Raw genomic sequence first — 27,890 nt, forward strand, 5'->3', positions numbered from 1 at the left:
TTCTATAAGTTGTATCTGTACAAAGACCATCATTGTTGAAGGGTGAGCCTCTGCATCCTATTAACCTCAGGGATAAATGTACGGCCATGAACGTGTGAAAGGGAAGCATGTGAAAGCAAGTCATGACCGACATCCCACAAGTGAGGAAAAAGAACCAGGTGATGATTGAGCAGCCAGTGTACATGGTTTGCAGCAGGGAGCCTAGCCAGTTCAATCTTCCCTGTGTCGCACTTCTTCGTTCAGATCCATTGCAGGAGCAGATAAAGAAAGACTGGCATTTCTGTCACACCTTTCAGGACCTCAGGACTTCCAAAGCACTTCACAGCCAATGAGGTACTTTGAAGTGTAGTCTCTGCTGTATCTCGGAAACGGAGAGGCCGATTGGCACACAGCAATGTGATAATGATCAGATGATTTTTACTGATGTTGGCTGAGGGATAAATACAGGGCAGGACACAGGGGAGAACGCCCCTGCTCCTCTTCTTCCGGTAGAGCCTTGGCACCTTTTGTGTCCACCTGAGACGGGCAGGCGGGGCCTCGGTTTCACACCTCATCCGAAAGACGGCACCTCCGACAGTGCAGCACTCCCTCAGTCCTGGCACTGGGAGTGTCAGCTGAGGTTAGGCGCTCAAGTCTCTGGAGTGGGACTGGAACCCACCACCTTCTGACTCAGAGACGAGAGGACGTCCCACGGCGAACAACTTGATGCCTCTTGGTCGTTTCGTACCCAAACAGACACTTTGCTCGTCCAAATTTTGCTGATCAATTCGAATAACGATGATAACCATGGCAATGATAATTGAAGTAATCTTGGGTTCTGCAGCATTTGTCAGCAAGTTACCACTCATTGCAGGTCTGAAGGCAGCTGCTCGAACACAGACACAGGCAGTTTGAATTTCGGTTTTCTGATTGTAGGCTGTCACTGGTGCAGTCGTTTGTAGCCCCTCGAGCATGTGGGAAACATCCTCTGCCTCCATCCATTCAAATCGCACTTCTGCTTTGTGGGCATAGTTGGGGGAGGAAGGAAGTGAAGTTACCCTGGCATTCAGTCATTTAAAATAAACAAGAAGCGCAACTAAAGTCTGCCCAGTGGGTGTCTGACGGGGGAAGGGGGGCCGGGGGGGGAATCATCGTTGAAGAAGTTGTCACTGAGCAGCAGACATGAAAGGAAAATGAGTAGATTTCCCCGTGGATCAACACGTTAGGGGCCTGGGGCAGGGAGGACAGGGGGGTGTGGCTGTGCCTCTGTGTTTGTGAGAAAAGCTCCTACTGCTGTCACTCCTAACCGACTGAGAAAGAAGCAGGACATTCTGTGTGTGTGTGTGGGTGTGTGTGTGTGTGTCACGCTGCATTTGCAAAACTCTTAGTCGATGAAGCAAACCTGCACCGTCTCCCAGACTGACAAAAATACAAGTTTGCAATCAAGACATGGTCAGTTGTTCATTTCAAAAGGTACTTCATACTTTTGCCTACTCTTGTTACTTAGATATTGTACAGTCACAGATCTGTGACACTTGGATTTTTTTTTAACTCTGCTGGGTAAAACGTGTTAATTTGAAAGCTGTTGTGTTAAGATGGGATGCGGTTGCAAGGTGTTCGTGCACTGCTCCAAGGCACAGGCTGGAATACGAACCCTGCCTTGGTGTTTGGAATCGGTCCCTTCTGTGCCCACCCCCCCCCCACGGTGAGGTTCATGTCACAATCACTCGGATACAGCACCGAGTGTTGGCACAGTGCTCGGTCAATGCGAGGCAGAGAAATTTAGCAGGGATTCAGCTAACAATAGACTTGCAGGGTTGTGAAGATGTCTGTGGTTGCTCCACTTTGACTCATCAGCTGGATTCTAGGTTGTTGCACTGAGAGGCTGGAACAGAGGGAAAACTCGCACAAAATACTTGAAAAAATAACATTGTTTTCAAGGGTCCTGTAATCTTACGGTGTTATTATTTTTGCTGGCATGTGGCGCAGTAAATTTGGAATGTTTGAAGTTATTCTGAAGCAGCTTTGTGTACATCAGGAAAGCAGTGTTGATATGATGAGTGAGAATTCTACAGTGCTGTTTGTTGTCAGTCCTCAGTGCAACATTACCTTTATATGTGTGGATTGTGCAGATTTTTATCTCTGTTATTGATGTGGATAGTATATTTTATATAAATATACAGTTACTAATATATTGATTTCTAATAATCTACGTTTGCTTTTAATTGTGCTGAAAATCACAAGAAATACAAAAAATTCTTAAAACTTTCCATTGCATTGATGCATTGAAGGGGAAACTAGATAAACATATGAGGGAGAAAGGAACAGAAGGTTATGCTGATCGGGTGAGATGAAGAAGGGTGGGAGGAGGCTCATGTGGAGCATAAACACCGGCATGGACCTGTTGGGCCGAATGGCCTGTTTGCGTGCTGTATATTCTGTGTAATTCTATTTGCATCATGTAAGTTTAACACAAGGTGGTGTCGGAGCTGTGCACGCAAACAACTACCTGAAAGTTCATTCCTCCTTCAAGCACCGCAGCATTCCTGTAACACGTTCTTATTCTATTACACTGTCTTATTAACTAGGCTCAATTGCTGGGAAGAAACTGGGTAGAAAGGGGTGACATCATGGCATGGAGTGAGCCTCGAAATTAATAACATTTCCTTTCTCACAACTCTGCTCCCTGTACTTCAGGGACCCTCGTCTTTCTACCTATTTCCTTCACCATGCGGGGTTTTTTTTATTCGTTCATGGGATGTGGGCGTCGTTGGCGAGGCCGGCATTTATTGCCCATCCCTAATTGCCCCTTGAGAAGGTGGTGGTGAGCCGCCTTCTTGAACCGCTGCAGTCCGTGTGGTGAAGGTTCTCCCACAGTGCTGTTAGGAAGGGAGTTCCAGGATTTTGACCCAGCGACGATGAAGGAACGGCGATATATTTCCAAGTCGGGATGGTGTGTGACTTGGAGGGGAATGTGCAGGTGGTGTTGTTCCCATGTGCCTGCTGCTCTTGTCCTTCTAAGTGGTAGAGGTCGCGAGTTTGGGAGGTGCTGCAGTGCATCCTGTGGATGGTACACACTGCAGCCACTGTGCGCCGGTGGTGAAGGGAGTGAATGTTTAGGGTGGTGGATGGGGTACCAATCAAGCGGGCTGCTTTGTCCTGGATGGTGTCGAGCTTCTTGAGTGTTGTTGGAGCTGCACTCATCCAAGCAAGCGGAGAGTATTCCATCACACTCCTGACTTGTGCCTTATAGATTGCACACTGTTGCACACTGTCCTCTATGTGACAAATGGAAAGAAAATATTATTTTAGATGTTTCAGCTGCCCAGGCTCTAAGCACTGGAACTCCCTCCCTAAACCTCTCCGCCTCTCTCTCCTCCTTTAAGATCCTCCTTAAAACCTACCTCTTTGACCAAGCACCTGTCCTCAGAGCTCCTTCTTTGTCTTGGTGTCAAATTTTGTCTGTTAACGCTCCTGTGAAACGTCCTGGGACGTTTTACTCCGTTAAAGGTGCTGTCGAAATCATGTTGCCGTGCTGCCTGGTGCTCTGTTCCTACGAGGCCCCGAATGCGGCTCTGTGTTTTTTTTTTGAGAAGCTGACAGCAGTAACCCAAGGCTGTGCACTGGGCGATAAATCTGGAGCGAGTTGAAGGTTTCACACATGTGTTGTCTTCTCCGAGACACTTGTAATTAAAAGAGCTTCTCCAGCTCAGAGCGGCAGTAAAGACAAAGACTGCCCCTCTTCATCTGCATCAAGTCCAGTAGCAGCGATGGAAAAGGGAGAGATGCAAACCATTTCATGTGAAACAGTTCAACTCGCTGCTGATGCCGGCTTTGTCCTCTCCTGTCAGAGGGTCTCCGTGACATGAGCCAATATCAAGGTACCAGCTGTCTGTGTGTTTGTTAAGGTGGTGACAAAGTATGTTGTGGTGTTAGTGATGTTTGGAAATTTGAAGGCGTGGGTTGGAAAATTCACCAGTTCATCAACACACTGCTCTGATAGTTTGACAAATACACTGACAGAAGGGAATTGGAATCGGGCATTAATCGGACCTAAGCAAGGAAATTATTCGACAATAATTAGGCTCTGCTGGCATGAGAGTGAGCTTTGAACATTGACGTATCAGCAAAATCTCGTGTCAAAGGATTGACAAATCCCAGTGTCCACGGGGAGTGTTATTTGATGGTTTTCTGAAGTTTACATAACTGCGTTCTGTCTTCAGCTTCACAAACATCCTTTGGAGTGCGGTACCCTTCTGGGAATGCGAGGTGGCTGAATTCACACTGATATTTCACCAGAGATGGGGAATTGAAAAAGAGGATGAATAAATAACCTGTCAGCAGATTGCAGAATATAGTTTTGATTGGCTTGGATGTTGTGGTGACAAGAAACCATGTTTAGGTGATTATTGATCATTCACTGATGGGATCCTGTCAGTATAAAGCTGTTATCCATAAGGCCTGAGATGCATCTTAAAATCAATCTGGGTGACTTAGTCACTGTATAACCAAAATTGTGAAAGGATGGGACCAAGTTGATAGAAGCAGGCGTTTCCAGCAGTTGCTGGGTCGGAGATCCAGAGTAAATATAAGAGAGTTACACAGAGGACAGGAGAAATCTCTTTAAACATAGATTAGTGAGGCTGGGGAGTTTACGGCCAGCATTAGTGGTTGTGGCAGAATCTACATCAACATTCAAAATTAGATTGGATGGCTGGATGAAGAAAAAGGGGTTTTAGGTACGTGGGGACAGAGTTGGTAAATGTGATTGGAACTATTAGCTGGTGTGGAGGGTAAACGGTGATATGGACTGGTTGGGCCAAATGGCCTGTTTTGGCGTTGTAACTACTATGTTTGTATGTTTATATGTATTTCATTGGTGAGGCATCATTTGGCATTCTGCATACCTGAAAATCTATGGGACCAGGTGTTCTGAAGCTGTGCTGATGAGGTGGGACCTGCCCTCCGATGCTCTCCAGGGTTGTAAAATGCAGAGTCCACGAATTTAAATCTCCAATGGTGTTGTTGGAATGCAGCTCCCGTGTAACATGGAAGTAGTACGCTGGGGCGGAGGGAGGTGGAAACTTGAGAAGCAGTCTTTAAAATGCTGCATTTACTCAAGAGATCAGCAGCAGACTGGGGGAGCAGCAGGTCAGTACTGAAACAAACTCCTATCAGAGTGCAGTGAATGTTGGCTTATAATGATAGATGCCTCATCAGGGATTTTCTGCAATTTTATTAAGAATGGCTTGAACTGGAGGAGCAGACGGGAAGTCTAGATCACAAAACTTCAATAAGTAAGACATTCAGACCCTTTGAGACAAAGTGTAGCAAAGGAGAGAAGGACTGCTGGGCATCTAAAGCGTCTTGCAAGCCATGTGGATGGAGGTGGCAGGGGCATTGAATACCACCTCTCTCACCCCAGAACAGCAGACCAGTGCAAGAAAAAGTTGAATGACCTGACAAGTGAAGACAAAGTAAGAGAAGTGCCCATGTCCCTTTTCTCTCTGTGCACCATGGATACCAACACACTGATCACCTCCTGTTATTACCTGGAGCACATCCTCCTTCACACTGTACTTTCAGCCAAGGGCTCCCTAATTGTTCATCTTGCAATATGTTTTGACATCTCCCCTTTACATGACCTACTGGGAGACATCCTTCACATTCTAGCCTCCATTTAATGCCATTAATATTGTTCTGGGAGAAACTGCCACACAAGGCCCAGGAAAGGCAGACCACCATTGAGGAAATGGTGACCCACTTCTCAACTCCAGCTGTTCAAGAAGAAGGCCCACCACCACTTTTTTTGCAAGGGCAACGAGGGATGGGCAATAAATGCCGGCCTTGCCAGCGATGCCCGTGTCCCGAGTGAATGATAGAAAGATCCCAGGTAAACGTGAGCTGACCCCGTTTGAGGAGCAGGCCGTAGATCTGTTTAGAAGGCACTCAGCCCCTCGCCTACAGATGGCAAGATCAGTGGGATTGTGTGGGCTGCAGGTTAGTGGGTTCACCATGGCAGCCCTGTATACCAACGCGCTGCCACAACAGTCCATACCTTTCACTGTCTCCTCAACCTCAGGAGTTCTGCTCAACCATTCTTAGCTCACCCCTTTCCCTTCGGAACCATCACAGCAATGAGGGGGAGCAGATGAACTGGAGGAAGATGATGAGGAGAGAAATCATTTCTTGCTCGTAGATGCTCATAAGGATGATGAGAAGCAGCCTACCCAAAAGTCCCTGGATTAAGATCCAGCCCCATGCTCCGCCACCCCCAACCCCCTCGATATCCCCCCCTCCATCACTTGCTTTCTTGTTCCCACACACCAGTTCAGATACTTTCACCTGGGGAGAAGTAGATCATGTAAGTAAGGAGGTGGCATTGAGTGACTCGACAAAGCATGAGGCGGCTGGAGGAGCAGGGAGTGGATGAGCACGGTCCAGCTACCCAACAGAGGATGGCTGCCATTGCCTGGGACTCAACTCTCACGAGTCCTTGCCTTATAAGGATGTTAGAGGTCAATGAGGTCAGTCTCCAATGATGTGACTCTGGAGTCCACAGTCCTCATTTGCGGTGACACCAGGGAAGTCTGTCCTCGTTGCAGCACCATCGTTGGAACCTGCCACAGTTCCCCAGGACCTGTCAGTGATGACTCCTCCTTAGAAGCACAGACTGCAGGCCTGGATGGAGGTTAAGCGGACTGTCCATTCCAGCTTTCAGACACGGGGTGGGGGGTGAGGGTGGCATCATACTGTCTGCGGGCTCTCAGGCTTACAGCATCTGATAGCAACCATTAAACCTGATGGGTAGACACATACACACATCCAGTCTCGTGGTAATGGCTGGAGTCCACCTGCATGAAGCTGCATTCATTCAGGGTAGCAGCACATGTCAAGCTTGCAGCTTATCCCCCTCAGAGTTCCAATAGAGTGCCATGTAGGAGGTGTGATCAGGCTGCCCAGACTGATGCTCAGGAGATGTAGCCTGCAGCGGCTCCTTATCCAGGACCAAGCTGCCTTGAGAGGAGGACCACCTCAGTCCTTTGTACCACAAGAGCATCCATCCACCTCCCGCGATACTGGCCCCCAGGTTACACCTACAAGTAGGTCAATAGAGTGAAAGGAAAGCACGGTTAGACTCCCAGGGGTAACAGTGTGAGGGAGTAAGATGTGCAAGGTTATTGTGATGGAAGAAAAGGCCCACTTGTTTGGCCTTTCCTGGATTTGTGCTTACATTCAATAAGGGTTAGAAAATTTAGTGGGACTTTTTTAATACTATTATAGACAAAGGTGCTCACTGCATTCCATGAAGCTGATTCATTGACACAAATATTGCCAGAAACCTGAAAATTCTAAGTGCAAAGATATTGTCTGCACAAGTGACATAGACAATAACCCCATTCGACTGCCGTGGAGAATTGTGCCCATCTGAGCTCAACTGAAAAATCACTGGGACGTTGGTGAGCTTCTATCAACTTCTGTGCGGACAAATATTTCTGGGAATGGAATCAGGACTCTTGGTTCTGTCAATGAAAGCAGTTGGCATCAGAGATACGCTTTACATCAAGGGTTGTAAAAATGACTTGGGGAATCTTCTGAAATCTGAAGCATTATACAGAGAATAAGATTAAAGAGAGCAGGCTCTTGCTAAATCTCATGGTTGTGATACATTGTCAAAGCTACCCAGTAATTAACAGGGCGATGAGATTGTATGAATAGACTTGACATAGAATCTTGACATATATTCGGCCCAAGAGCTGCAGTGTGTTAATCGGATTTGCTGGCATATCTTATTATAACAAGTGTTAATCTGGTAAATGTAAAGAATCTTACAACACCAGGTTATAGTCCAACAATTTTATTTGAAAATCACAAGCTTTCAGAGATTATCTCCTTCGTCAGGTGAATGTGGAAATCCTTGAACGTTTTGCATTTATATATTCAGAGAACAATACCTGGTGATTACAGATAATCTTTCCAACTGCCCATTGTCAAGGCAATCAAAGTGTTCAGACAGAGAGGTGTTACCTACAGGACCACCGAATATACAAACGGCCAGAACACAAAAGAGAGACAACGCAAAATCGTCGAGCAGAAATTGATAGCCAAGTTCCGCACCCATGAGGACGGCCTCAACCGGGATCTTGGGTTCATGTCACGCTACACGTAACCCCACCAGCGAATAAAAGTTATCTGTTTTTAATACAACGGGTCATTTTCTGTCTTTCTCTTCCTTTCGGATGTTTCTCCCTCTCTCTCTCTCTGTTTTGTGTTCAGGCCGTTTGTATATTTGGTGGTCCTGTAGGTAACACCTCTCTGTCTGAACACTTTGATTGCCTTGACAACGGGCAGTTGGAAAGATTATCTGTAATCACCAGGTATTGTTCTCTGAATATAAATGCGAAACGTTCAAGGATTTCCACACTCACCTGACGAAGGAGAAAGCCTCCGAAAGCTTGTGATTTTCAAATAAAATTGTTGGACTATAACCTGGTGTTGTAAGATTCTTTACATTTGCCAACCCCAGTCCATCACCGGCATCGCCACATCATAATCTGGTAAAGCTAATGTACGAACAGATTAAAATTAATGAGTATCATTTTGGATTACATTTGACAAAAACGTCCCTTGATGTTTTCCTTTTTTGGATCGATACCTGACCGGTTAAACTCGGGGACAGAATTCAAAGTGTAAAACATGAAAAGGGAGATGATGGGAATGATTTCAGACAGTCAACATGTGGAATTGGCTCTAAAGGTCAATTAGTGAAAAAAAGGAACTTCAATTGTTTGGTTGCAGCAAAATAACTTCAGATCAGCAGAATGATAATCCTTCTCTAAAAATTGCCCTTCAAAAGGAATGCTCACAATCCTTTGTGTCCTTTCTTCTCATTTGTAAATGATTGATATTACTTGTGAGTGACTACAAGAGGCGCCGTGCACTCCGTTTGAGATTTTGAGCAACCGCAGGAATTTGGGCCCATGCAACATCCCATTTGCTATTTGTGGGACCTTGCTGTGCATGGTTTGGCAGTGGTATTTGTCTCCATAACAACAGTGATGCCCTTTAAAAGTACATTCATTGCCTCTGAAGCACTGTGAGATACTGAGGATTGTGAAAGATTCTGTATAAGACTTGACTTTTTGCTGGGATATGGTTCGACAGGCACCATATGCCCTCATGTACCTCATCCACATCGTTAAACGTCCCAAGGTGCTTAACAGGAGAGTAATCAGACAATATTTACCACCAAGCAACATGAGGAGGTACTAGGACAGGTGATCAAAACCGTGGGCAAAGGTTTTAAGGAGCATCTTAAAGGAGGAGACAGAGGTAGAGAGGCGGAGAGGTTCAGGGAGGGAATTCCAGAGCTTAAGGCCCAGGCAGCTGAAGGCACGGCCGCCAATGGTGGAGCGATTAAAATCGGGGATGTGCAAGAGGAGGAGTGCAGAGATCTCGGAGGGTTGCAGGGCTGAAGGTTACAGAGATAGGGACCTCTTCTCACCCTTCATTTCCAGCAGGCATTGCTTGCAAGCGACCAGTAGTTTACCTCTCTGTGGCCCAGGGATGCTGAAGCTAATTGTAGTGACCCTACTGTTGCCTGGCTAAGCTAATTCAGCACAGACCTGGGAGAGAGTCTAGGACCTAACTGGTCAGTATAATTCAGGTGCTCATTGGCAAAGCCAGTTGAGCCATTGGGGGGAGCCTTTCCTTGGTTGTTACTTCTAACTTTAAACACCCTTCACTAGCATCTGCCATCAAATAAATACACCTCACAGGAGGTGTTTGAACTGCGTAATGAGCAACATTCTGGCTGCTGAAACCATGTTTGTGTTCAGCTCCTCCCCCCCAATGCTTGAATTTAACTAAACACGTTTGAAGCATTTTTTGCAACGATTGTACGGTTACATTAAAACAAAAGTTAAACTGATAACTTCATTTTTTTGGAACAGAATTAAGCCTGCTGCCAGCACAGTGAGGGTCCAGCCTGAGTGGCGCATGTTAAAAGCAGCATTTATCACTTTGCAACAGCTTTGCTATCGTAACACGAAATAAATTGGCTTGGGGACCCCCACTGAGAGCAATTTCAGCTTCTCATTCCTAGCTCCTCTGAGGATGATTGGCTCTCTCCGCATCAGGAATTTCACGATAACTAGTATAAGCATCAAATTAGTCGTCTTGTGTGTGTGTGTTTGTGAAATCATTTATTGATTGAGTCTGATGCACTAATAGCACACTCCCAGGCCTGAGTCTTAATCCCTCCCGCCCCCTCACAGTGGGCAGGGCGTTTATATCAATGGGTGTTACTCTTTTCTGTAAAGTCTTTATCTAAATGTGAGTTGCTCTTTTCAGTAAAGTTTGTTCTTCCTTCTCAAGTACGTGTGAGTTACTGTTTTCTGTTAATTAAGTCGATCTAGCTTTTTTTTTTATTCGTTCAGGGGATGTGGGCGTCGCTGGCTGGCGAGGCTGGCATTTATTGCCCATCCCTAATTGCCCTTGTGAAGGTGGTGGTGAGCCGCCTTCTTGAACCGCTGCAGTCCGTGTGGTGACGATTCTCCCACAGTGCTGTTAGGAAGGGAGTTCCAGGATTTTGACCCAGCGACGATGAAGGAACGGCGATATATTTCCAAGTCGGGATGGTGTGTGACTTGGAGGGGATCGTGCAGGTGGTGTTGTTCCCATGTGCCTGCCGCTCTTGTCCTTCCAGGTGGAGAAAGACGCTGCCTCACTTGCTGAGCTTTTCCAGCATTTTCTGTTTTTATTTCAGATTTCCAGCATCCGCAGTATTTTGCTTTTGCTTCTTAAGTATGTGAGAGTTAGGTTTGTTCTTGCTTCTTCAGTAAGTAAGTGTGAGTTACTCACTCTTTTCTGCAAAGTTCTTGTACAACGTTCTGTACGAACATTCACACCACAACATTCTCACAGCCGATGCACGCCCCTTCTGCACTACAAGCTCGCACTTATGTAGCATGAATCTTATCTGACACTCACCCGCCCAGGCCTGGATGTTATCCAGGTCCTGCTGTAGACTGGTGTGGGCTGCTTCATTATCGCAGGAGTTATGAATGGAGCTGAATATTGTGGAATCATCAGCAGACAGCCCGTCTTCTGACCAAAAAACAGAGGGAAGGTCATTGAGGAAGCAGCTGTAGTTGGTTGAGCTGAGGATGCTTTAGAAGGCTGTTATTTCCCGTAAGAATCCTTGCAGGGTGTATTGAATGGGACACAGTGATGCCACATTGTGACATATGGTGTGTTTTGAGAATGACTTTGGTGCCTTGACTTGTTACTGAAGCTACTTGGAGAGAATGGCACTGAGCCAGTCATGATGAGCTGAGGCAGCTCCTGTAGGGCACAAGTCATTGTGACAGCCTGAATCCTGCTCTGTCTGAAATACAAAAACAAAAACCATTCCTATTCTGTTCGACAAATTGACAGAATGTGTCTTGTGAAAGGCTGTGGTGTAACCTGAGTACTTAAAGGAACTCTGTACCTCAAGAATTTAAAGAATGAACTGCTGATCATATGACTTAACTTATATACAGACACACTGAATGTGTCTCCATCAAGACAATGGTCGTAGAAAGGGACACTGGCAAGGGAGGCTGCTGGGTGGGAATGCAGTGCTTTCAGTTGTGGGACAGTGGTTTGAGACACATTGGAACAGGAGTAGGCCATTCAGCCCCTCAAGCCTGTTCTGCCATTCTATTGGATCATAGCTGATCTATACCTCAACTCCGTTTACCTGCCTTTGCTCCATATCTCTTGATACCCTGAACGATCAAAAATCTATCGATCTCAGTCTTGAAATTTCCAATTGTCTTTCAGGGGAGAGAGTTCCAGATTCCCATCACCCTTTCAATCCAGCCCAAACTGAAGAGTGGAAATCTCTTGCTGGCAGCTGTGAGCATCCAAAGTGAAAGGAATATAGGCGACCTGTTTCTAGTGGATGTAAGGCCAGAGCCCAAAGCTGCCTGTAATTGGGCACTGAACTGTCTCTCTCGCTCACAGATGCCACATGGATAATTAATTCATTGATCAATGTTTCTGTGGTGTCCACCAGCCACCAGCGATGAAGATATTGAGGCTGAGTCCTTGTAATTGTAACATTTGAGTGATATTAACATGTGTAGGCTCTACCTGACCTGCTGTCAGTACAAGTAACCTTACTGTCACATTAGAAAGCGACAGGAATGTGCAGAGAACCAGAAGAATGAAAACAATTGAGGAAAAATTGCTCCCAGCAATGGCTGCTCTTTTTCTCAGACGTATGTATTAGTTCCCTTCCCATCTCCAGACGGCCCCCCCCCAAGGCCATCAGCTTGCTCAGGCTGACACAGATTAAGACTTCAGTAGTCAGAATGGTTGGTGAACCATGCTGGTCTGGTCAGTGTTTGTGGTCAGGCTCCCAGGCCGTGTCTCTTCTGAAAGCTGTATCGTCTCCTCTCTCTCCGTTTTTCCCCTCTGCAGGTCCTTGTGTTCCCGACACTGATCCTTTACACGTGCGGGAGTGAAAACTTCACAATGGGGAATCGAATTACTGCGTTGCTATTAGAATCCCAGAGAATTACAAAGATGCAAGGTGCTGAGGAAGATCGGAACAGGAGTTGGACATTCAGCCCCTCAAACCTGCTCCGCAATTTAATTAGATCAAGGCTGATCTGTATCTTAACTCCATCTACCCGCCTTGATTCCGTAGCACTTAATACCCTTGCCTCACAGAAATCGATCAATCTCAGTTTTGACATTTTCAATTGACCCCCAGCCTCAGTAGCTTTTTGGGGGAGAGAGTTCCAGATTTCCACTCCCCTTTGTGTGAAGAAATGCTTCTTGACATCATCCCTGAACGGCCCAGCTCTAAATTTAAGGTTATGCCCCCTTGTTCTGGACTCGCTCACCAGAGGAAATAGTTTCTCTCTATCTACCCTGTCAACACCTTTAATCATCTGAAACACCTCAATTAGATCACCCCTCAATCTCCTATATACACGGGAATACAAGGGCATCCAAAACAGTTAATCAGGACTCGATGTCGTTTTAAGTAGCACGTGCAACTTGTCGTTGAGTTTGTCGCCTTTAGGTCAGAATATTCTGGGATTGAGCCCCACATCTGAATTTGAACACGAGTAAATTCTGGGTGTGCATATCTCGAAATTTGACACTTTCTTTAAAGATGTTGTAACAGACGAATGGTAATGTGTGACAAAAGCAAAATCCTGCAGATGCTGGAAATCTGAAATAAAACACAGAAAATGCTGGAAATACTCAGCAGATGTGGAGCGAGAACCAGAGTTAACGTTTCAGGGCGAGGACCTTTCATCAGTAATGTGAGACTGATTTGAGGTTTCCTGGATTTTTTTTGAAACTTCCTCCCCGTTTTCATTTTCCAGGTCTCCAGTTCCAATCCCTCTGACTGAACGAATGGGAACCAAGGTTCCTGTCAGCTTTCATTCAGTGTTGCTTCAAACCAGGCAGTGGGTTCTGCTGTTGGGAAACAGAGAGTTGGAGCTTTTTTTTCACAAGGTTGAAATCAGCCGAGCTTGTTTTTTCTGCAGAGGAAGCCGGCAGAAGGGACTTTACTTCACTGAGAACTGAAGCTTCAGGAGTTCAAGCTTTTTCTCAAAGCTTGTTAAAGAAAATACTGTGATGATCTGTGTGGAATCATTAACAACAACTTCCATTTATTTACCACCTGTCACGTAGATTCTCGTAGGCACAAGGGAACAAATAGACACCTGTCCAAAGAAGTAGATACCAGGATAGGCGACCAATACCTTGGTCAGAGGTGACCTTTAAAGAGGGTCTTGAATAAGAAGAGAGAGGTGGAGAAGCAGAGGCTTTTAGGAAGGGAATTCCAAAGATTGGAGCCCAGGAGGTGGGGTGAAGAGAGGGAGGATGCACAAGAGGCCCGAATGAGAGGAATGGAGAGTTCAGGGGAGAGAGTTTGTGGAGTTGAAGAAAGTTACAGAGATGGGAGAGGGCACGGCTACAGAGAGATTTAAAGGCAAAAATAAGAATTTTACATCTGAGGTGTTTGGGGATCAACGTAGGTGAGCAAGGGTGGGGCTGCTGGGCAAGGAGGGCAGTGTGGGATAGGATAGGAGCAGGAGAGTTATGGATATTTTCAGGGTAATCAAGTCAAGGTGGATTGTTACTACTTTGATCATGACCCTGGGTTTAAGGATTTCCCCCTGGCTTTATTTTGCTCGAATTGTGCAGGTTCAGGGCACTTTGCCTATAATTGTGGAGCTGAGGACTGTGCAAGTGCAGAGCGGTCCAGCTCGCTCTAAGTGTGTTGTGGAAGAAGAGTGTGAGGAGGAGGAATCCCAAATACCAGAAGTATTTGTAGAGAAAAGAATTACAGGAACAAGAGGCCGAAGGCGGAAAGAGAAGTGAAGAAGTGCAGTTAGAAGAGGAGAAATCGCTGTAAAGTGCGTCTGTGGAGAATGTTTCACAGGAAAACCAAGATGGAAGGTGAGTTGGTGGGGCGGAGATGAAGGGGTTAAATATTAATTGATCTTAATAAATGTGTTGGTTGTGGGGAGGGGGAGAATAAAAGAATTAAATATGTGGATGAAAATAAGAGAAAACCACAGAGATTGATGAGGATAAGGGACCAGTATTAAAAAAGGATGCAAATGGTGGCTTATCGAGAATAGTCATTTTCAACAATCAGAGGCTGATCAGTGAGTTGGAGGGAGCAAGTGTGTGAAGAATGTGTGAGATAAGGTGAACGGCAGAATGCACTGACATCTGGTGGAGAGTGTGTTGAGGCAGCTTCAAGCTCTGCTCGAATTGTAAACACCAAACACAGTTTGAGAAACTTATCAGTCATTCAAACTTCTGGATTCCTTCCATCCCACTTTTTTTCTTTGCTCCTTTCTCTCCTTTTCTTTCTTTCTCCGTCTCTTTTGCTGGTGACAAATGCAGGATTTGTGTAATGATTACCCTGGGGCCTTGAACCACTGTCATTGTCAGGTTTAATTTCACTGCCTATTGCAGTCTGGTAGCAATCCCCTGTGTGTACATTATACACGTGGTAATTACCAACTAATGAGCCACTGCAAAATAAATCAAAGGGAAAACTCGTCAAGGGTGAGAATCATACCAGTCGGAGGTGCGGGACCGATAGATTTTTGGACTCTAAGAGAATCAAGGCTATGGGGATCGGGCAGGAAAGTGGAGTTGAGGTGGAAGATCAGCCATGATCACATTGAATGGCGGAGCAGGCTCGAGGGGCCGGATGGCCTACTCCTGCTCCTATTTCTTATGTTCTTGTGATGTGACTGCAGGGGTTCCTCCAAACACCATCGTCCACCCAACCAGAAAACAAAAAGCAAAAGACTGGAAATGTGAAATAAAACAGCAAATGCTGGAAACACTCAGCAGGTCAGGCAGCATCTGTGGAGGGAGGAAGGCAGGTGGAATGTTCTGATGAAAGATTATCCACGTGAAACACGAACCCTGCCTTCCTCTCTGCACAGATGCTGCTTGACCCAACCACCTTCAGATGCTTCATCACCTTCCACCGTCCACACCAGAACTTTTCGGGGAACGCACATTCAGCGTTAGACTGTCTCTTACTGCACCTCTCCTCCATTGTTCGGAGTCTCCCTCCCTGGATCTGGACTCCACCCAGCACTTTCAGCTGGACTTTCAGCCAGACAGCCCGATGCAATTGCAGCAAGACTTCCTGACTCTTGTACTCCAACCCCCTTGCAATAAAGGCCTACATACCATTTGCCTTCCTAATTGCTTGTTGTACCTGCATGTTAACCTTATGTGTTTCTTGTACAAGGACACCCAAATCCCTCTGGACACCAACATTTAATAGTTTCTCACCATTTAAAAAATATTCTGTTTTTCTATTTTTCCTACCAAAGTGAATAACCTCACATTTCCCCACATTATACTCCATCTGCCACCTTCTTGCCCACTCACTTAACCTGTCAATATCCCTTTGCAGAATCTTTGCTTCCTCCTCACAGCTTACTTTCCCACTTCGTTTTGTATCATCAGCAATCTTCAATACATTACACTCGGTCCCTTCATCCAAGTCATTAATATAGATTGTAAATAGCTGAGGCCCAAGCACTGATCCTTGCGGTACCCCACTAGTTACAGCCTGCCAACCTGAAAATGACCCGTTTATTCCTACTCTCTGCTTTCTGTCCATTAACCAATCCTCAATCCATGCTAATATATTAACCCCAATCCCATGAGCCCTAATCTTGTGTAACAACCTCTGTGTGGCACCTTATCGAATGCCTTTTGAAAATCCAAATATACTACATCCACTGGTTCCCCCTTATCTACCCTTCTAGTTACACCCTCTCAAAACTCCAATAGATTTGTCAAACACAATTTCCCTTTCCTAAAACTCTGCCTAATCATATTATGATTTTCTCAGTGCCCTGTTATCGCATTCTTAACAATAGATTCTGGCATTTTCCCTGCTACTGATGTCAGGCTAACTCGTCTGTAGTTCCCTGTTTTTCTCTCCCTCCTTTCTTGAATAGCGGATTTAGATTTTCTACCTTCCAACTCACGGGGACCGTTCTAGAATCTCGGGAATTCTGGAAGATCAAAACCGATGCATCCACTATCTCTGCAGCCACCTCTTTTAAAACCCTAGGATGTAGGCCATCAGGTCCAGGGGATTTGTTGGCTTTTAGTCCCACTAATTTTTCTAAAACTTTTTCTTTACTAATCTTAATTACTTTAAGTTCCTCCCTCTCATTCGAGCCTTGCTTTGATAACGCTTTTGTTTGATAAATTTTGTTTGATAATCACTCCTGTGAAGCACTTTGGGGCGTTTTACTATGTTAAAGGCACTATATAAATGCAAGTTGTTGTTGTTGGTTCCCCAGTATTTCCGGTATGCTTTTTGTGTCTTCTACTGTGAAGACAGATATGAAATATTTGTTTAACATCTCTGCCATTTCCTTATTCTCCATTTTAATTTCTCCAGTCTCTGCCTCTAAGGGACCCATGTTTACTTTTGCTCATCTCTTCCTTTTTATCTACTTGGAGAAGCTCCTACAATCTGTTTTTATATTTCTTGCTAGTTTACTCTCATATTCAATTTCGTCCCTCTTTATCAATTTCTTGGTCATCCTTTGCTGATTTCTAAAACCCTCCCAATCCTTAGGCTTGCGACTCTTTTTGGCAGCACTGTAAGCCTCTTCTTTCAATCTAACACTATCCTTAACTTCTCTAGTTAGCCACGGTTGGATCACTTTTCCTGTGGAGTTTTTATTCCTCAAGGGTATGGATATTCATTGGGAATTATGAATTATTTCTTTAACTGTTCACCATTGCTTATCTACCATCATATCTTTGAATCCAATTTCCCAATCTACCTTAGCCAACTCTCCCCTCATACCTCCGGAATCGGCTTTGTTTAAATTTAAGACCCTAGTTTCAGACTTAACTACATCACTCTCAAACTCAATATGAAATTCTGTCATGTTATGATCACTCTTCCCCAGAGGATACTTTATTATAAAATTACTAATTAATCCTGTCTCATTACACAATACTAGATCTAAAATAACCTGTTCTCTAGTTGATTCCTCGACATATTGTTCGAGTAAAATCTCTCGGATGCATTCCATGAACTTGTCCTCCAAACTACTTTTGCCGATTTGGTTTGCCCAATCTATATGAAGATTACAGTCCCCTATGATTATTGCATTACCCTTGTTAGATGCTCCTCTAATTTCCTGATTTATACTCTGAGCAACACTATAGCTACTGTTAGGAGGCCTGAAAACTACTCCCACCAGTATTTTTTGCCCCTTGTTATTTCTTAGCTCCACCCATACTGATTCGACATCCTGATTTTCTGAGCTAAGCTCTCCTTGAGCTTTCTCACCACTGTCTTAATCTCATCCTTTATTATCAGGGCTACCCCCCAACTCCTTTTCTATTTTGCCTATCTTTTCTAAAAGTCAACTATCCTGCAATATCTGGTTCCCAACCTTGGTCACCCTGCAACCACGTCTCAGTAATGGCGACAAGATCAAACCCATTTATCTCCGTCTGTGCCATTAATTCATCTATCTTGTTACGAATGCTTCGTGCATTCAGATACAGCGCCTTTAATTTTAACTTTTTACTTTTTCCCCGATGTGACCTTCATCACTAATGACTGTCTGACGGAAGGTCATCATCCTGAAACGTTAACTCTGTTTCTTTCTCCACAGATGCTGCCTGACTTTGTATTTCCACCGTTTTCTGTTTTTATATTAAAAGAATAGGAGAGGGAATTGCAGATGTGTTAGTCATAAAATCAGGCGAGCTCTGTAACAGGCCTATGCTCCTCCCATCCCGATTGCCCTCTATATGCTCTGCCTACCTGGTGTAACATTCCACTCACACTTTCCAACAGTAATCACTGGATAGTAACCAGACGAGGGAACTATGGCAGATTTTCCTCTCCCCCTCACCAATCCTGAAGCACTGATGGCAATTGCAACAACTGAAACACCTCTCCGGTGGTAATTCATTTAATTGGTGGTTTAGGCACCGAGCAGTAATCCATTCTAGTCTTTAACGTGCTGAGGAATACAAGAGTTTGTGGTTTATTGGGCTGAAAATAGAGTTGCTGACAAAAAAAGCAGCTCAAAGTGATAAGTAGGCAGACACAGAAGATGCACAAGAAAATCCCAAGACTCCCCTGAACCCCATTGCTCAGTGAGTTATGGTGTGATACTGGACCATACAGACCATGCAAGGTCCCAATTCCAACCCCTGGCCTGAGTTGACTAATTTCAGTGCGGACAGCAGTACAGGCACCGACATTGGTCTCAGGCCGCTGGGCTAGGGAGGTAAAAATCAGTCAGAGTTCCTGCTCCTAATCGCTATCCAGTAACCCCTGCTGGAGGGAGAAATGTGTGAGGTCATGGTCAGGCTGGCGCTGCCCTCTATGGTCGCATAGCGTGCTCCCACTCACCATCTGGGATCACACATGAAAAATGTTCACTCGGGCAAGGTACTGGAATGCAACTGCAGCATCAGATGCTCCAGATGGGATAACATTTTGTATTATACAACAAATTCCATGAATCAGCAACTAGGCAACAAATAGTGCGCACAGTGCAAGACATACCATTAAAACCACACTGACATCAGTGTGTATGGGTTCAGAAGCAGCTGCCTCACACTGGCCTTAACTCTTTCCCCATCAAGCTGTTCTTGCCCTCCTTTTTGTACCAACTTTCTCCCCTCCCTTCCTGAAGGTGCTGATTCTGACTCGGGGATGGTTCCCATCAGTCAAAAGGGACCATTATTGACACATGATCCTTTGATGGTGAGTGTCAGCAGGACATTTGTCCAGGAGGAGTATTGCAGGTAACCCAATACTATCATCAGCCAATGTCTGTGTCCGAATAGCAACCAGAGACAGGAGTCTTGGTTGGTTTCCCTCTCCCTAACCCAGGGGGTGCTGAAACCCAATTGCAGCTCCTTTATTGCTGCTCTGGCTGAGATCAGCTAACTCAGCCCAGACTGGAGATTGACTGGCCCTTTCTTGGCTACTCATTCCCTTTACCAACCGAGCCCCAGCAGATCATCGCACCCCGTACACCTTCCTGGTCATGTATGTCGGTGCCACAATACGCAGTCCCTTACGCACTGGGCCAACTTTTGTTTTCTGAGACCTGTATGAAAGGCTTTCATTCATACAGCACCTTTCGGTTACAAGATTTGAATGGGGCAAAAGGGGGAAAAGACTCCATTCCCTTCCGGAACTTTCCACCACTAACTTTGCTATGCAGCCATATAATAAGACATCTTTCCTGTACAGAAACTGGACAATGCACAGGTCCAACACAGTCCGAGGACAGGAAAGGGATGGCACCCACTTAGATTTGGTACTGCGAGTGGGTCTGTTCCCCATGAATTCCAGCCTGGGGAATGACCCACCCCTTGGTATTTCTAACTGTGCAGTTTCTGTGGAATCAGAGCAGCCCTCTCCCCCTGTGCATTTGAAAACATCATTTGTTTGTTGCATTCAGTCTTCTTGAGCACCAGACCCTGCAACTTTTCTTTTAAAATGACGCATTTGAGTCTCCAGAGAAGATCTTCTCGTGAATCCTGACGCATTTTGGTGCATCTGCTGAGACCAATGGTGGTGCAGTCAGCAGGAGATTTAATTAAGGAGCAAGTCGCAGGAAATTGCTGCATAATAAGGGGAGGACGCACACTGGAGAAAGGACTTCAGTCAGGCACCATGAATCTTTCACAAATCCCTGGTGTATTCAACACAGTTACATCATCGTCCCTCTGCCACTGGAATCAGTGTCTCCTTATTTACTCTGTCAAAACCCTTCTTAATTTTGAATCGATGCATTTAAGGGGAAGCTAGGTCAGTCCACGATCGGGTTAGATAAAGCAGGGTGGGAAGATGCTCGTGTGGAGCAGAAACACCTGCACAGACCAGTTGACTGAATGGCCTGTTTCTGTGCTGTAAAATTCGATGTAATTCTTATCACTTTCAGATTAAAATAAATTAGCCCTCACTTCTCACTGAGATATGTTTCTCAGGATGAGTTTTGCAACTTTTTTCTCTCACAGTTTTGTCACTCTGCATCTAACTGTTTACACTTGTACACAAACTGCATTTACAACTCATGAGACAAAATGCTTGATCACTGATCGATGATAAGATTTACAATCATTTAACACGGTATTTCCTGCCATTTCTGCACCCCTTCCTTTTGAAAAAGGAGGCATTTTATTGGCGGGCAGATCAAGACTTTTCCAAGCTGCTGGTTGATATTTTTTTCTCACCCATTGGATGTGTCGTTTGAAAATGAAGAACTGTTTAGTTTCAGAGCTCTGTCCATTCAATATTTCATAACGAATCCCTCTTCCAGAAGTGATGCTAACAAATGTCTTTTTTATATATAAATGGGATTCCGTATAAACCTAGTGACCCATTCCCTGCCCGTGTGTGTCAGGTTACAATTTTGCTCGGGATACTGGGCATCTGGCTCGACCTTGCGACTGGTTCGTAAAGGGGACGAGAAGAGGGAAAAATATGAATGAAACTGCATTGAGGAAGGAAGGTTCAATATTCCATGAACAGGAGTTTTTAATTTATAAAGAATGTGGCACTTCTACAGGACATCCCCTCACTACACTGTGCTTTTTCAGTGACCTCTAAAAAGCAGGGTTCATGCACCCAGTTGGCTTAATTGGAATTTATCGTTGAACGTATTCAGAAAAGTTGCCAATTTTCGTCTCACTTTCTCCTCCTCCTCCTTTGAAGGTGTTGACTCCTGCTTGGGGAATGTGCTGGAGGCAGCAAGCAAGACTTTTTGCTGAATGTGGAATCTCCTTTCACTGGACTCCAAGTGGAATCATAGAATGGTTACAGCACGGAAGGAGGCCATTCGGCCCATCGAGGTCCGTGCCGGCTCTCTGCAAGAGCAATCCAGCTCGTCCCACTCCCCCGCCCTATCCCCGTAGCCCTGCACATTTTTTCTTCTCCTTTCTCTCTATCTACTCTGTCTGGACCCTTCATGATTTTGAATACCTCTGTCAAATCTCCCCTCAACCTTCTCTGTTCCGAGGTGAACAACCCCAGCTTCTCCAGTCTATCCAGGTGACTGAAGTCCCTCATCCCTGGAATCATTCGAGTAAATCTCTTCTGCACCCTCTCATCTTTCCTAAAGTGCGGTGCCCAGAACTGGACACAATACTCCAGTTGTGGTCGAACCAGTGTTTTATAAAGGTTCATCATAACCTCCTTGCTTTTGTACTATGTGCCTCCAATTATAAATGCCGGTGATGGACTGGGGTTGACAATTGTAAACAATTTTACAACACCAAGTTATAGTCCAACGATTTTATTTGAAATCTACAAGCTTTCGGAGGCTTCCTCATTACCTGAGGAAGGAGGAAGCCTCCGAAAGCTTGTAGATTTCAAATAAAATCGTTGGACTATAACTTGGTGTTGTAAAATTGTTTCTAATTATAAAGCCCAGGATCCCGTACGCTTTCTCAACCTGCCCTGCCCCCTTCAACGATTTGTGCACATACACCCCCGGGTCTCTCTGTTCCTGCACCCCTTTTAGAATTGTACCCAAGTGATGGTTATATTTTGTCTCAGGTGTCAGCCTTCGCTCCATCGAAGCTCTCTCCGCTCCGAGTCAGATGGTTGTGGCGTCATGCTCCACTCCAAAGAGTTGAGCTCATAATCAAGCACTGCGCTGTCGGAAGTCCCATTCTTCGAATGAGACATTAAACCGAGGCCCCGTCTGCCCTCTCGGGTGGATAGAAAAGATACCTTGGCACTATTCGAAGAGAAGCAGGGGCGTTCTCCTGGACAATATTTATCCCTCAACCAACACCACGAAAGCAAATTAACTGGTCATTTACTCCATTACCTGTGTAACCTTCCTGAGCACAGCTTGATTGCTGAGTTTCCTACATTACAACATTGACTGCACCTTCTTTGGCTACAAAGTCCTTTGGAATCCCCTGCACTTACTATGCACACTGGGTGGGATGGGGGGAATGAAATCTATTCAATATTACAATTATGGGGACTGAACTTAATAAGCACCCGATAGCTGTATTAATTTTTAATCATCTTGCAAACGTTCTTGCCTTCCCTCCTGAGGGCACTCATTCCTTATTGACCCCTTATTATTGGGGTGCAGTTGCTTGGTCATAAGTCGTGTGTGAGCGAGTGAGTGTTGGCAGAGGGCATCATTTTCCAGCTCAGTCCAACATCTGGACACATGCACTTTCCAGCAGGGGCTGCTGCTTAGCGACCAGGAGCGAAAACCCTCCCTAATCAAGGCCACTTCTCACACCCCACTGCTCAGTGACTGCGATAAACTAATTCAGCACAGGTCAGAAATCGAACTTGGGACTTTCTTATCTCGACCTTTCAACTACTTACCGGATAAGCTCAGTGAGCTGGCAGGAGAGTGAATTAGCTGTACGAACCCAATAAAGTATTAAAAAGTCACCATTCACGTGGAAAAACAAGGCTGGGAGAGGTACATTTTTCAAAGGTTATAAAAGCAGCATTTTTAAAAAAGAAAACACAATTATTATCTAATCCCTGAATTAGGAGAAAATCACGGAGTATCACACGCTCCATTACAGGGACTTTCACATTGGTGTGAAAACACTGCACGGACAATCCTCCATCGGGCAGGCAAAAACAACACCTGGAGCAAGGGTGAGAGATATCACATGGACACGCTGCCTTTCTATAACCAGGAGTTTAAAAGCTGCAGCTAGATGGAGGAAGGAGCTAACTGGCTCCAGGCAGAGCGGGGTTTGTGAGCTGTGACACACTGTGCCTGTGACAGTAGTGTTGCTCCCAGAGGGACATTCCCATAATGAGTCTTTGACAAGGAGCACTCCAGTCAATGGCCCACAGCGTCTAGTGCAGGAGCAGCAGCAGAACGACTGAGAAGCTGGCAGACTGTGAAAAGCACAAAAAACCTGGAACGCAAACTTCCCTTCCTGTGTCCTGCAGCTGCAAAAGCTGTTGTGAAGTTGGGAGTTTGGATTGTGTTGAAATGAACAGCGTCCTTTCTTGTACTCCAGTTTTAGCTCAAAGAGTTGTGACATTTTTTTCTTGCCCACAAGCAAGGAAGTAATGCAAATTGAGCAAATTTTATACAGAGTTGGCTTTACAAAACATTCACATGGCTGATTTCTCACCTGACCGCCTTTGACCTTTGCTACAGTGCTGCAGAAAACATTAACGATGATTTAATTTTGGGTTCAAAATGACAGACACATTATCAGCAAAGATAAGACCCATTGTGAAAATGTCCTGATTTGCAGTTAAACATTCCAGCCTCGAGTGTCAGCGCCGTCATTTGGTTTGAACGCACATGTCTGGCTCCAATAGTTCTCAATTAGTTGGACACAAGACGGGTCATTTATCCTGATATTTTTAATTTTTTGTTTTAAACAGATGGAGCTCAACTGCGTCCCTCCAGGAGATGTGGGCAGTTCCAGGCAGTGACACTGTGGTCTGATTTGGTGCTGTTTCCTGGTCAAGTTTTGCTGGTTGGAGATTTCTCCTGTCCCTCCTGATGGCCTGGTTGTTCTTTGGGGCTCTGATGCTCCTGCTGGAAGTATCTCTGGACCTTTCAAACGCCCAGCCAAAGGGCTCAGCTTTCTCGAACCAGCGACACCACGTAGCTCAGAGAAAGAACCGTTTGTCCATCTCGGCCACGAACGTCACTCGCAAGGTATTGAACTCATGACCATTTCACTGAGTGTTTTAGTCAAGTTTTAAATGCTGACTAACCCGCGACACGATTCGTTCCACTCCACCTAAGCCTCGGATGACCTGTCAAGAAATCTTGCCAGGTAAGGTTACAGGAAGTGGTTAATCGTGGAGTGTGCAGCTTTGCGACTGTTTAGTTCAATGTGCATTCTTGCCTTCAAAATGCAAGAGGTGCGCTCTAGAATGGGGTCTCTGGATCCAGCAAGCTTTACCGAAGGCTGTTAAAGAGGCTGTACCATTTGGCATCAGTAATGTGTGTTGCACAGAGCGCTGGGTGTATCAGACGCAGTCTGGTTAATTATTTCACACCATTTTAACAGCTGGAATTCAGGTTCATTTCCTTGACTATTGCAGTCTGTGTACACGTTACAAGTCTGACAGTGATTTGGGAGGATCCAGGATTATCCATCCTGGCCTGGATCTCAATCTTGCAAGCAAACGTCTTAACTGCATCACTCCATTCCCTGCCTGGAGTCGCTAGTCAGGTGATTTGATATCCCGGGGACTCCAAGCTCCTCTCAGGTGAATTGTAAGATGTATTACTGTAAGAGGTCTAACTTTCCGAACTTGTTGTTACAGGTTCCACAGACTATTATCATTGGAGTTCGGAAAGGAGGGACAAGAGCTCTCTTGGAGATGCTAAATATCCATCCTGATATTGTGGTGGCAAAGGCAGAGGTCCATTTCTTTGACTGGGATGAGAATTACCAGAAGGGCTTTGGTTGGTACTGTGAGCAAATGCCTGCGTCTTTGCCTCACCAAATCACGGTGGAGAAAACTCCTGGTTACTTCACCTCGTTGAAGGCCCCTGAAAGAATTCACGACATGAACAGCTCAGTCAGGCTCCTGCTCATCCTCCGAGATCCCGCAGAGCGCGTTATATCAGACTACACCCAAGTGCTGTACAACAGAAGGGAACGTCACAAATCTTACAAACCTGTTGAAGAAATCCTGATGCGGAATGGAAAACTAAACACCAAGTACAAGGCTGTCCAGCGCAGCCTGTACGATGTCCACATGGCCAACTGGCTGAAGCTGTTCCCAACGCACCAAATCCACATCGTGGATGGGGATATCCTGATCAAGGACCCACTGTCTGAGCTGCAGAAAGTAGAGGCGTTCCTCCAGCTTCCTGCTCGCATCAAGCCTCACAACATCTACTTCAACCAGACCAAGGGTTTCTACTGCCTGCACACGGCGGGACGCGAGAGGTGCCTGGACGAGTCCAAAGGACGGCCCCACCCTGCAGTAAACGGAACCGTCCTGGGGCAGCTCTGCCATTATTTCAGAGGACACAATAAGAACTTCTTCAGGACAGTCGGGAGGACATTTAACTGGTGCTAAAGAAGGACCTTTGGGGCTCATTTGTAGACTGGTTGTGCTGGAGGCCCAGAGCTGTATCTGGCTTCCAGCACCAATCCGGTTAGTTCTCCATCAGCAACAAAGCTTGTCAAAATGTAGGTGGACACAGTGTGCTTAGCAATTTGTGACCTTCCAAGGACCTCTCCTTTCAGCTTCACAGTCCTGGAAGGGATGCTTTGTGCTGTTTGATTGCAGGAAGACTTCTCGTCTGATTCTTCAAGTTCATTTCTGTAAATACTATTTGCACATTTTGTAGACGGTAAAAGATACAACTCTCTCCATTTTCGGAGTAGCAGAAAGCAGGTTCATTTGCTTAAATGGCATCACCACTCAGTGAAACAGAAGCATGCACAGCCCATCACCGGGAACTTTTTCTGTCCACTTCAGCAATTGATTGTTACCGAGTCACTGATCTTTCGGTGCAGGCAGCTCAATCTGGAATTGCATCTGGAGATCGATTGCGCACAGGTAAAGATAACAGGCCAATCCCAACACTCACCTAACTACAGGGTGAGTGGGTGCAGTTACAGTTCAGTTACAATTGCAATAAAACCTTTCGCTGTTTGCACCACGATAAAAATGTAAACACATGAAAAGTGCGACGTATTGATTGGAAAAAGCACCGGCCAATTATTTGGGCTGAGTCTCAAGAAGGACAGGGGAGCAGGAGTCCATGGGCTGGATGTCACAGAGCAGCCCAGAAGTTTGGGGGGGGGGGGTGGGGAACACAATGTGATGGGACCTGGCAGATTAGAAAATGGTTTTTGTTCAATGTTTTTAAACATCAAACAAGATTTTTGATGTATGTGCATGTGTCTTTATATATGAAGGACACAGTTAGTGACAATGGGAGTTGTCAATAGTGGTTTCTGGTGGCAGTGCAGAGGTAACTGCGCAGAGGGCAGCTCAGATCTCATACAATTCACAGAGCTAACAAGTCCCATGTTCCCTGGAGGCAGGTGTCAGATGCTGATTGACCTTTGTATCTGAAACATTTACAGCTTTCGTTCCACTTCCATCTTTTCTTTCTTCCCACTCCACTCCATCACCAAGACCGCCTACTTCCACCTCCATAGCATCGCCCGTCTCCACCCCTGCCTCAGCGTATCTGCTGCTGAAACCCTCTTCTATGCCCTTGTTACCTCTAGGCTCGACTATTCCAATGCTCTCTTGGCCGGTCTCCCATCTTCCACCCTCCGTAAACTTGAGCTCATCCAAAACTCTGCTGCCCGTATCCTAACTCACACCAAGTCCCGTTCACCCATCACCCCCTGTGCTCGCTGACCTACATTGGTTCCTGGTCCAGCAACCCCTCGATTTTAAAATTCTCATCCTTGTTTTCAAATCCTTCCATGGTCTTGCCCCTCCCTATCTCTGTAACCTCCTCCAGCCCTACAACACGAACTTGCATTTATACAGCGCCATAAATGTAGTAAAACGTCCCAAGGCGCTTCACAGGAGCGATTATCAAACAAAATTTGACACCGAGCCACATAAGGAGATATTAGGACAGGTGACCAAAAGCTTGGTCAAAGAGGTAGGTTTTAAGGAGCGTCTTAAAGGAGGAGAGAGAAGCGGAGAGGTTTAGGGAGGGAATTCCAGAGCTTGGGGCCCAGGCAGCTGAAGGCACGGCCGCCAATCGGGGATGCTCAAGAGGCCAGAATTGGAGGAGCGCAGAGATCTCGGAGGGTTGTAGGGCTGGAGGAGGTTACAGAGATAGGGAGGGGTAAATTGTTGTTGAATATTTTCTGTGGTCCTGTCCGCATGCTCTTGCCTAATCTTAATTGGAAGTTCTGGACAAAGTATTAGTCCCAATATAACTCGATCAAGGATGACTGTGCTGACCATTTTGATGCTGGTTCAGCCAAGGTAGAGCATCGATTTCACAGCTGATCCTCTCCATCTTACCTCATTCTGAATCAGTTGTGAGGTGATTCTTCTTGCGATGTGCAGCCGAGGTTACTGAGCTTTCCTGGTTCAACGAGATCCCTACCGCTGGACTCAATCTCTAACCGCTCTCCATCATCGGCACACTGTGCCATATTCATGATGTGCAGGATGCAATGCGGAAACGCACCCAGGCTACTGCAACCGCACCTCCCTCCCTGCAACCGCTACCATCGAGATGGACAAGAACAGCAATATCATGGGAACACCGTCACCAAGTACCTCCAAGGCACACACTATCCTGACTTGGGCAGATATCACCGTTCCTTCATTGTCACTGGGTCAAAATCCTGGAATTCCCTACTTAACATCATCGTGGGAGCACCATTAA

The 27,890-nt window shown here is 45.7% G+C and overlaps 1 protein-coding gene across 1 annotated transcript; it reads left to right on the top strand.

Moving 5' to 3' along the window:
• The first annotated feature begins 1,299 nt into the window (after positions 1-1,299).
• LOC137336149 (heparan sulfate glucosamine 3-O-sulfotransferase 1-like) lies at positions 1,300-26,283 on the top strand. The gene is made up of 3 exons (XM_068001630.1): positions 1,300-1,452; positions 23,933-24,212; positions 24,830-26,283. Exons 2-3 carry the CDS (start codon positions 24,054-24,056, stop codon positions 25,592-25,594), a joined length of 924 nt encoding a protein of 307 aa, XP_067857731.1. The 5' UTR covers positions 1,300-1,452; positions 23,933-24,053; the 3' UTR covers positions 25,595-26,283.
• Positions 26,284-27,890: the final 1,607 nt, after the last annotated feature.

The sequence above is a fragment of the Heptranchias perlo genome, chromosome 20 (genome assembly GCF_035084215.1).
Source record: "Heptranchias perlo isolate sHepPer1 chromosome 20, sHepPer1.hap1, whole genome shotgun sequence".
NCBI classification, from domain to species: domain Eukaryota; kingdom Metazoa; phylum Chordata; class Chondrichthyes; order Hexanchiformes; family Hexanchidae; genus Heptranchias; species Heptranchias perlo.